General features: G+C 44.1%; 1 protein-coding gene across 1 annotated transcript; it reads left to right on the plus strand.

The window, feature by feature from the left end:
- Positions 1-293: 293 nt before the first annotated feature.
- Positions 294-11865, plus strand: idh2 (isocitrate dehydrogenase (NADP(+)) 2; the record flags this gene model as incomplete). The annotated part of the gene is made up of 5 exons (XM_035396462.1): positions 294-538; positions 7962-8053; positions 10831-10996; positions 11491-11651; positions 11758-11865. Coding segments are annotated over exons 1-5 (642 nt in total), but the record flags the coding sequence as incomplete, so codon positions are not given.

Here is an 11865-nt window from a genome sequence, read left to right on the forward strand (position 1 = left end):
AAAAAAAAATGCTAATGAATGTAACCTATATGGGGACCTATTTTTTCACGTCCTTTTATCGAACAAAAACGTAACTTACATTGCGAGTTATTTCTCCTTATTTCTCATATAAATTCAAATGAATCAGCTGAGGCGACTGAAACTGAAAATGTAGCTACAGTACGCCTACTGTGGAAAGTCACGTGCCTGGAGTAATTTTAGAAGCGCGCTTATGCCCGCTCAACGCACTCGATTCGGATTGGTTTAGTCGTACGCGTTTAATGTTTTGATGAATAAAGTTGTGGGGCCCCCCTCTTTCTCTTTAGAAGCTGACGTGTTGTGCCTGGGAGGCGCTCTTCAACATTACACAAAACGACCTCTCATTTCGGTCCTTCTTGCGTTCGGAGTGTAACCGGCTAGCAGCTTATTTGATTTCCGCGCAATATGGCAGGGTATTTGAAGGTCCTTAGTTCCCTCTCTAGGTCCGCAGCTGCGCTTTCTAAAAACCCCGCCGTGCTCGCACCGGCCTCAACCTGCCAGAATCTGCAACAAAGAAACTGTGAGTTCGACCGCTATCACTTTTCATTTGTCAATGGAAGTAGGTAATTTCATAAGCTGCAATGTAGGCTATCACTGAAGCCGGCGGTTTATTTCGTAGGTCATTTGACTAATTGTTTACAGTCTTTCTAGGAGAGCACTAGTAAACATCATCCGTTCCTTTTCTTGTTCAATTGGTTAGCTTGTTTGATGCATTTAATTAGTTGCATGGTCTAGTTACGTGAATTAGCGATGCAATGTAGCATACTCCATACAATATAGGTACATTATATAATTACATGTTTTTTACGCTAACAAGTCCAAGTATCTCGTGTTTTCGTCATTCGTATCTAGCGTTCCAAAGCAGGGGTATTTGACCCAGAAACACGGTAGCTAATCTAAGCTAGCGATATGAGCGCTTTTGCTTGCAATCACGGGGCTGCCCTACGAGAAGATTCTTTGTCGTTTAGTTGTCTCCCGGTTTCCTTATCTCACGTCAAACGCGTGACATTTAGAATATAAGACTGTCGTTACTTACGTTCGGGTTGCAAATAACGACAAAAAATGCACCTGGAGAACTAGCCTTTGATGCTCGTTCAGTTAGCTAAAATGAATGGAAACGCTAGCTAGAAAGCTGTCGCCGGATGTGGTGCTGTAGCCTCTCAAGACCTCTATTTTTTTGGCGAGCCATTTCATATAAAGCAATCGACGCCGCTTTTTAATTTACGGTGCAGATAGCCATATTTAGGTGGTCGTGTCGATATAGGCATTTCCTTGCAAGAAAAGTTTCAGAACATTTTACACCTGTCGGCTAGGAACTTCTACTTGCACCACGTATTTTTCAGATTTAACGGGAAGGTACCTGCGCAATCATTTGTGCGCAGTCGTCCGAGTCTCTATCTCAGCCTTAGCTGGGTAAGGAGCAGTCTACCCCTGCATGTCCCGAGGCTAACGAATTCGGTCTCGCGTATATGAAAACGTCAAACTTGGCTGCCAAGGTCACACAAGCATAGCTGTTTGCAGGTGTTGGCTGATATATTTATTCTGATGGAAAAAATAACTGATTACATGTTCTGTATATTCCATAACAGCGCTTGTTTCAGAAAGTGTTGTTAGCCAACAAGCCACTTTCGTCAAATGCACAATTTTTCGCTTTACATAATAATTTCAAGTAATAAACAAGTGTTGGGTAGAATAAAACTACTTGTTTCGTCAACTACCCAACTAAGCAACATGCGTTTTGATTTTAGATGATGTATTTTCAGGTTATGTTCAAATTATCAAGTTTTTAAGTCTTCCCAATTTATATCAATAGGCGCTTTAATAAGGATTATGAACCGCTTTATACGTATAGGCCTACTTCAAGGTCAAGCAACAGCCCGTATTAGCCTCACGGACACTCATGTCGCTGTTTGACAATTTAGGAAAATGTGTGTGTAGTGTGGTGTGTAGTCCTGACATGCAGACTTACAGAAACGAGGACTACTGACTGCTGTACCAGCAACCCTTTGACGTATTTAAAATGCAGAGTATGTAGGTCAGAAGAAGGACAAGAAGTTTCTGTTGTCCTCTGCCGAAGACTGCCCTTTGCTCATTCCTTTTACAAATGTGAATTATTTGTCCAACTATTCAAGGTCACTTTGGGTTTCTTAGGTGTGTTTGTTGACTGCGGTGTACTCGGACCCCTGGGAGGCTTGCGTAAGGAAAGTGGCTCGTGGGCCTAGACAGATTATGAGCTCAGAGGCTATTTGAACAGTCCTTATCCAGCAAACTTATAGCTCAGCTCGCCCTGCTGTACATTTACTGGACCGGGATACACATCACTGGGACAAAAGTGAAGGTGCTTGTGGCAGCACATCTTTGATGACTTAAGTAACTGTACTCAAGTGAGCTTGGTGGGAAAAATAAAGTTTGTCCCAGGACGGGGGGGGGGGGGGGAGAGCCACATAACTCTGCTTTTTTGTTTTTACTTTAAAATCAGCAACTTGGCCCCAAATGAACTAGGAGAGGTGAGTTAACTGTGTGAACTGTGAATTAAACTGCCTCAGCTGATAAACTAAGTGGTCAATAACAATGAAAACTAGCTGACCCTGTGACTCTCCAGGACCAGTGTTGGGGATAGATCCCTTTTGGCCATAATAATATACAATTGCAGTGATGATTTTCTACATACCCGATTTACCTGTTGAAACTTGTTTCTCCAGAAATAACCTTGTTTTATTATTATGCAGTGCTCTAGAACTGGCTCCTTCTCTTTGTAAATCTCAGCACAACTATGGTTAGTCCAAGCCTCACCTGCTACCTTCCTCTTAGGTAAAAAACTTTGAGTGATTGTACGGTGAAAAATGACATTTAAAACCCTCATTAGGCATGCTCATGCGTCTGGCAAGCATAAAGGCAAGCCAGAACACAGTCTCTATTTCACTGCAGTCACAAGACACAAGCAGGTCTTGCCAGGGATTTTTTACAACTTGAGTAAGCCTGAGTGGATTGCTCAAGGAAAAGTGTTTTGTTTGAGTTCTCTGAGAAGCACATTTTTCCCCACAATGCGGTGGTGACTTGTGTCGTCCCCAACAGCGGCTCATATTTATTTATTCATTCATTCATTCATTTATTTATTTATTTATTTTCCCACAGCATCAGTTTCTGCTGTCAGAGAGAATGCTTTCATTGGCAAAAGTTATGTTGTTCTGGGAAGGGAATGCCATTTGGTTCATACCCTCATTCCAACTTTATCTTACGAATGCTTTATATTGGCTGCCATTGTTGGGGCTGTTCAGAAGGCTTGCCCAGTGCCGAGGGGTGATAAGAGTCGTGTTAAACTAGGTCGCAGACTGAGCGTCAGCTTTACGCTGACCATCACAATGCTCAAGAGGGTGCCGTAGCTCGAGTGAGCACGTGATTGATTGCTGCAGCTGTCCTCACCACCCACTGATACAGCGGGAGTTTGATTTAGCTCTTTGATCTAGGGACCTTGGTCTTTAATTCACCGAGCCACTAGTCTCCTGTCCTTTCGCTATGGCCGATAGTTATAGCCACAGGTACCTCAATTCTTCTTTCTACAAGATTTTGTAGCCTTTGTTGAAACATTTACCGAACAGGTGATTGAAATGTCAAAAACGTGGGTGTTCATGTTAGTCAGTAGTTTTGTTGTTTATGTTGGCTCATTTGCTAGATCATGAAAATAGACAGCTATGGTCACATGATCTGGCTAAAACCAGAGACAGGGTGGACTACAAAATGTTGTCTTGATTATCTGTTGTGCTGCACTCTACACAAATATTTGTTGTGTTAGTTGGTAGGTAGAATATGTACAAAGCAGGTCAAGGTAGTTCCCACAGTCCTTGAAGACCTTGAAACGAGTTTTTGTTTTTCCTGGAAGGTCGTGAATTGTTGGCAGACATCCAAGAAAACCTCCTTAATGTTAGGGAGAAAATGCCTAGTTAAATAAAGAAAAAATGTTTTATTCAAGAGGGAATATAAATAATTTTGATCCTTATCTGCTAGTGTTGGTCATTTATTAGTCATTTGCCATCAGAGTCTTGTACTGCTGTATTACTGATATTTGTGATAAATTGGGAAATTAGTTGATTATTTGGCGGTTGAAAATATTGTGCTTTTTTTAGCCTTCTCTTGAAAAATCTCACACTTCCTTGCTCAGTGGAACGTCTTTGAAAATATAGATTGTATTTTAACAGGAGCCCTGATAAGGTCACTCGTGTTTCAGTTCACCGTTGTGTGTATGGTAAACAGCCTCTGCTTATTCATGGCTGGCTTAAAGATAAAGTCGACCTCTATGACAGTGCCTTAACTTGCAGAATTGCAGTTGACTCGGTGTAGTGTAGCTATGGAGACCAAGCGGAAGGTCAACAAGCTATCTGTGCTTCAGATATGCCGTTGAAAGCCCTGTCCTTCAAAAAAAAGGGTGTGCTAGCGCCAGCACTGACAGCTACAGATACAGGTATGGCTTCCATGGCCTGGCAAGATTTAGTAGAGTGCTGTCTGTTTTCTCATCTGTATAGTGCAGTAATAGTATTAGTTTGCCATGCTTGCCATTTTCCATATACAAACTTTCCTTCGGGGAATGATGTGATGTAATTTTGGTTGGGTTTTGGTTTGGCTGGAAGGTACTGCTATGCTTTCAGATGGCAGGGATGTTTCCAACACAACTTTTGCTTACTGAAAGCCTGCTGACTATGACCAGTGGATTTTGCTACGGTAACACTGATGGCATTCCTGTGGCAATTTGGCGTTTCTTGGAACTTCTGACAGTTTTAAATGATTTCCCCCCTCCCTCCCATTGGTAAAGAGTTCAGTATTTCTCCAGAGAATGCTCTCAGCATTGGGAAAATAGTTTAATCCTCACTGGTGTTCACCATACATGCCATTCCTCTGCAACAACTCACTCTGCTGTAATTGGACCTTTTAGATGCCTTTCTCTCCTCTCCACAATTCAATTATTGGCAGACTTTCACTGCTGGGCTTTTAGTTAATTAAGCGGTTCTCAGCAGGTACTTATTTTTTGAGAGCATGCGCTCGCTCCTGTAAAATGCGTCTGTCTTGCACCAATGTTTTTCTCCTGTGCCTAGCTAAAAACCTGGTCTTGCCACGTTCGGCTGTGAAGTTGAAGAGCGTATATTTCTCGTGCTTGGACTGAAAGGTTTCCACACACACACACGTGCCATTGGGAAAGAGACATTTTTTAAATGTTCCCACGCTGTCGCCGTGTGACTCGGCCTTCTCGCTACGCAGTCGCCCGTTTTGGCTTCATATCCTCCACACCGCAATGTGCTGGTTTTGAATGGACTGTAATGCTGATGGGGAAATGGCCGTTCTGAAGTGTGCTGCCTTTTACCGATTCATACTGCTTCATCTGGACTCGTGGCTCGCTGAAACCTTTGAGTTCCTTCACATATAAAAAAGAATGAATATCTGGACACCATAAGCTCCTGGGTTTACCTTTATCCATCTCAGCGGGTCTGAATCCTTAGAGCGGTGTCTTGCTGCTGAAAAAGGATTAATTTGGCTTTGAGCTACGTAGTCAGAATACTAAAGGCCAACCAGCTGGGTGATACTGAGGTAGCAGCATACTGTAGCCTGCTGTCCTAGCTCTGTAACACTACTTATCAGGTGTTTGGTAACATGTATCTGTAGTGTACTACAGAACAAAAGGGTGTTTTTACAATGGCTGCCCCTCGCTTTTTTTCATAGGGAGATAACGCAGTGTAAACATGGACTAGCCTGAACATTCCTCAATAAAAACACAACAGTAGTGTGCTTAGATTATACGGAAAAGTTTCTGAGTCATGATAAAGTGTCCTGATAGTGTTAGAATTTATTATTTGTTTTAAAGAAAGGGGTCAGATCAGGCCTGATCTCCAGTGTTAAGCCCAATAGTCAAAACAGTCATGTTGCAACCCCAGCCTTCTTTGTCACCATAGCGTAATATTCTGCGCAATATTCTTAGAATTCGGAAATTGAGCCAAATCAACAGGATTAGGTTGAGGCATGCTTCCACAATGCCCTAGGCCAGCCACATGGCCTGTGAGCGACTCACACAGTTACTTATCAGCTATAGCTAAACACCAAGGTCCCAAAGGAAGTGGGCGGGGGGGGGGGGGGAATGGAGCAATTGAGAAATGATAATTGATCTCCATTGTATGCAGAGTGCCAGAAAGAAGAGTTTTGCTCCTTCTGTTCGGGTTTAAAGCGCCGAGGGGTGTTTGTGAGACTCTTGAGTGAGGTGCAGAAAAACCGTGGCGTGCCATAAGCATTTATGGGACAACGGGAGCACTTGTCCTTAACTTTTAGATTCATTTTGAGGCAGGCTATCCCAACTGACATTCTGTGCCTATACTTTGTTACAAACCATCAGTTTTGCTGTGAACTTGGAACAAAACGAAAAAAAAAGTCACGTGCTCAGGCTATGTAGGTTGCTCAAGGATAATGTCAGGGCATATTGTGGTGAAACTAAATTAGAAAGAGCTGATAAACACACAAAGAATGACGGCCTTTGGCGATGACTTCCCAGTTAAATTGCACCCTTTGCCGTTTGCGGAAATAGAAACAATTCCATTGCAGTTATTGTGTAGGCTGTATCCAATTAGAAAACTTTTTCTAGGAAACGTCAAATTGTCATGTTTGAAAGCGAAGGCAGGGAGGGCGTGTTTGGACATGATGAGCACACACCAAGGCTGCACCTTCTAAAAGCTGCCTGAAGGCCAGTTCAGGTCAAAAAGTGATTATCTGAGGAGAGGATTTGGAACCATTTATATGAGAAATGTTGTTCAGTGTAAACTAACATTTCAGAACATTTGCTAATGGTTGCTGTAGTCATCATTATTCAGCATGTTAAACTTTGTCCAGGGTTACAGATGAGATGGATCCGCTCAACTAACTCACAACTTGTTACGTAAACGCTTCTGTAAATTAACTGTTGTTGTGGTGTCAACTATGTAGTTGTTTTTCCCACAAAGTAATACTCAGTAAAAGATTTTATTGTTTATTTTAAAAACTTGTCTTATGTGACTCATCAGTCTCATCTTGTGTGCTCTAGCTGTTTTGAAGTTTGGCTTTTAAAAAGCTGACTTAGGCTTTCAGGATTGCTTAACAGTTCTAGCCATCTGGAGTTCTGGAGGAAGTCTTGGCAAAGAGCAGCTGCTTAGAACAAGAAGCAACCCCCAACCCAGGACACTCTCCCACCCCACCCCCACAAACCACACTACTTCCTACCAACCCCAGTACCTCTACCACACCACCCCCACCACCACACTACTTCGAACCACACCACCCACCACCATACTACCCCCCCAACCCCACTACTTCAAACCACATCAACCCCAGTACCTCTACCACACCACCCCCCCCCCAACCACTACTGTCACTAAACTACCCCATCACTGTCCCTCCACCTCCATATCCCCACTACCATTAGCACACCCCACCCCCATTCAAACCACATCCCCCTTTACCATCACCCCCTCCCCCAACAAACTTTCTGCAGCATCACCTTTCCACCCCCACGTCTGCCAATCTAACACATTGCCCTTCCCCCACCACTGCCTCCCTTACTCCACCCCCACTGCCTCTTCACCTCTTTATCCTAATGGCCCTCTGACCCTGTGTAGGGGGATTGGGAACTTCACTCATGTCCTTATATAAATGCAGTGCGTTTCCTGTCCCTTCTGCAGACCCAAAGCATTTGTCTATTCCAGAATTTAACCAAATTTAACCTGCTTCGTTGCACAAGTTCATTTTTGCATATTAAAATTCAGAAATAGCGCCACTAGCCGTACTTATTTAAATTTTTACCGGTTTATCCGACTTTTCAACTTTTTCGGTGCGGTCCTGTTCAGGTGGCTTTTGCAGGATTTTTCTGTGTTGTCTGTTTAATTTAAGCTGTAATTGCTTGACGGGTAGTGACAGTGTTTGTGGGGTCTCCACAGATGCGGACAAGCGCATCAAGGTGGCCCAGCCAGTGGTGGAGATGGACGGGGACGAGATGACACGCATCATCTGGGAGTTCATCAAGGAGAAGGTAAGGGGAGGGGCTGAGAGAGAGAGAGCGAGCAGTGGGGTTTGTGTGGAGGGGGATGGGGAGGCAGGGAAGGGAGAAGGTGAGGGGAGTGGCTAAGCGACAGAGAGTGAGCGGTGGGTTTAGGGTGGAGGGGGATGGTGAGGCAGGGAAAGGGAGAAGGTGAGGGGAGGGGCTGAGAGAGAGAGTGAGGGGTGGGGTTAGGGTGGAGGGGGATGGGGAGGCAGGTAAAGGGGGTTGGTGGAGAAGTGAGGGTAGAGAGGGGAATGGGTTGGGTTGTGGAGGGGTGGGGTTAGGGTGGAGGGGGATGGGGATGGGGAGGCAGGTAAAGGGGGTTGGTGGAGAAGTGAGGGTAGAGAGGGGAATGGGTTGGGTTGTGGAGGGGTGGGGGGTGCAGAGGTGGCATGAGGTGCACGGTTAGTGAGGTGCAGAGAAGGGAGGGTGGGGCAGAGTGATGTTTGGGGATGGGTGGGGGAGTTGTGACAGATAAAGAGGTGTGGGAGTGCGGTAGTGGGAGGGTGAAGATGCAGAGAGAGGGGAGTGGGGGAGGGTAGGAGGATGGGACTATACTGAGGAATGGTGGATGGGGTAGGGTGAAGAGTGAGGGGATTTGTGGAGTGGGAAGTCAGTGTTGGGAGCATGCCACTATCTGGGAATTTATCTGCTTAACAGGAAGACTGAACTTTTGTGCAGATTCTCCAGCTTGCTGAACAGTTTTAGATTGGCCAGCAAATACGGACCTACGAACCCACCGCTCTGGGTTGTCATCCTACGTATATGTGAATTAGTTGTGACAACCTAAAAACCAGCCAGCTTAGGCCACTAACCTCGGACAGAAATTACAAGTATTAGTTTGGATACGGTGTTGTACCACATTCATTTCACAGGTTGAAATATTGCACGTTAACTTTAGCACAGCACATTGATAATGGTCCTAGCAGTCTCAACGACAGCTGTAACCTGAAGGCTAAGAATAAATATAAACCGCGTGCTCACAGATATCCACACACAGGAGGAGGGAGAGCTAATCAATTCATTGGCTCTAGAGTAACTTGTCTAGGCTTGATGAGTAACGTTTGCTTGCTTTGGTTACAAGCTAGCAAGGCAACGTCCTATTCCAATAGACAAATTTAACTGAGGTCATTTAGTGTTCGTTTTTGGACTGCACCTTTGTCTTGGGCTCGAATTTCATCTCAGAGCTCTTTCTTCTTTCTCTGCTTGCAGCTGGGCCGATTGTACTAGGTACAAGCTAACGTTAGCTCCTGAAGGGTAACATTAGGACTTATCTTTGTGTTTTGTTGCTAGCACTGAAACTGGCATTTAGTTCACGCACAAAAATAGCGAATGTAGTATAAGTAACAGAATAACAAACACGGTTTTCTGAAAATGTCATTACATTATCGCGTATATAGACCAAATTACCATGTCTGTATTTAAGTTCCAACACAGTCAGTGCAATTTCAATCTGTACTGACAGGTTTGTTCTCGCTTCCTGGCCTGACTGGCCAGTTTTCGCCAAACAATCCTCCGCCAATCAGATGCTTTCGTTTTAGGGGTGCCCTATCATTTTCAGCTTGTCTGTACCACTGAACACAGTTAATTGGTCTGTATCAAAGACCAGTAAAAGTACACCAGGAAATTTTCTTTTTGGTTTGGGGGAAAAAAAACAAAGATTGATTGGATGGCTACTGCATTTTGGATACCAGTGGAAGGCTTTCTAGTCATGACGAGAGCACAAACTCTCAATGCAGAGTGAGCAAGGGTTGTGAGAAGCCTCTGATGGCAACAACAGTTTACTGGTATAAAGCGCAGACAATGTTTATGCTTTAAATTGAATTTATTTTCATATTAACTTGGGAAAGTCATTTCTTTCTATTGCTCAATTAACTGAGCTAATGTTTGTATAATGTCTTGCATTTGTGTGAGTGTGTGTGTTTACCTGTGCGAGTACATTGTACACTGAAGTGTAATCATGTAATCTTTAGAAAAGTAACAAATCAGATTAAGCACATTTTCGAAAGTATCCTGGGCTAACTGCAGTATATTCATTTTTGTAATCTGATTATGTAATCCAGATTACTTGTTTCTATCTAACACTGACTACTTGGCTAAAAATGTCTTTATAATCTAGATGGCTCGTTGGCATATGGTGAGGTTACATGGTAGTTTCTGTTTTAACCTGAAAATTGGCTCCACTAACCCCGGTCTTTACATTAATATAACAACTGAAACGTTGGTCAGAGTGCCTTGTCCCTGATAAATAAATTTCAGAAAGTTACTGAACACAAAACAAAAGGAATAAAAATACTATTGTCCCACTTGTTATGGTGAGGATAGGGACAGCCTAGCAAGTAACAGATTGACATTTTCACATATAGCGGTAGTTAAACATTCTCACAGTTCTTTTTGAACGCCCTTACTGGTGAACACTGCTGGAGAGCAAAAAAGGCTGACCGTGACTATTTTTGGGTTGCAGGAGCAATGCCGTAGCTCAAACAGCGCAATGGAAGTAACGACTGGAATTTTCCTCTGTATAAATACACTCAAGGTCCATTTTTCTGTCTATTTAGATGAACACACAGCAGGCCCGATTGTCTGCTCTCAGGGCCCGAATGCCAGTTTTTAGTGCAGTCAGTCCCCATTATGGTTATATTCAGCTCTGTCCTCTCTTGTGCATCCTGTAGCGGGGTACACAAGAGCAGTCACATTTTTCCATTTCTTGAGTCATAATGGACCAGTTCCAAATGTGTCACACGACTTGCTGATCTTTGCATTCCCAGCTCATTCTCTCCAATGTCGATGTGGAGCTCAAGTACTACGACCTGGGTCTCCCGTACCGCGACCAGACCGACGACCAGGTGACCATCGACTCCGCCATAGCAACCAAGAAGTATAACGTTGCGGTCAAATGTGCCACCATCACTCCTGATGAAGCCAGAGTGGAAGGTATCTATTTGTTTCCTGGAGCGGCGGGGCAGGGTGGGGAGGGACTCTGGATTTAGTTTTTGTAGGATGTAGATTTTTTTTCATGTGTGATTGGGGCGACAGGAAATTGATTCTGTCCATGGGGGGGACAGATAGTTTCTGCTCACTGGCCTTTAAGGGAAGGACAGGAAGTAGTCTTAAGCACTAGCACATTATAAAATGCACTCAAGCCATCTCAATTGGATGTACCAACTGCCATGGATGATATAGTGGATGGAAATCCCAAAGCACATAGCAGTTTAGCAGTTTAATCCATTTCAGCTTGTATGAGGAACAGGTCAATGGAAACAGCCAGATGCCAAATTAAACTGCATCTTATAAAACCTTGGATGGCCCAACCTGCTAATACCCATTAGGAATGCTGTTGACCAAGAACAGAAAGTAATACAGTGATGGATCTTTTTGTGTTTTATGATCTCTGACAATGGGCATGGCCTCTCCTTATTTCCCTCCAGAATTCAAACTGAAGAAGATGTGGAAAAGCCCCAACGGAACCATAAGGAACATCCTGGGAGGCACCGTCTTCCGTGAGCCAATCATCTGCAAGAACATTCCCCGTCTCGTCCCTGGTTGGACGCAGGCCATCACAATCGGCAGGCACGCCTTCGGCGACCAGGTACATTTTTCTCTGCGCAGTCGAATACTTCATTTAGCGTTTTTGACCGAAGTAGACGAAAACCTCTGCTGTTTGTATGTCTGACTGTTTTTGCCTTGTGGTACAGTACAGAGCGACAGACTTTGTGGTGGACCAGCCGGGCAAATTCAAGATGATGTTCGTCCCCTCGGACGGGAGCGCGGGGAAGGAGTGGGAGGTGTACGACTTCCCCGGG

The sequence above is a fragment of the Anguilla anguilla genome, chromosome 16, assembly GCF_013347855.1.
Source record: "Anguilla anguilla isolate fAngAng1 chromosome 16, fAngAng1.pri, whole genome shotgun sequence".
NCBI lineage: Eukaryota > Metazoa > Chordata > Actinopteri > Anguilliformes > Anguillidae > Anguilla > Anguilla anguilla.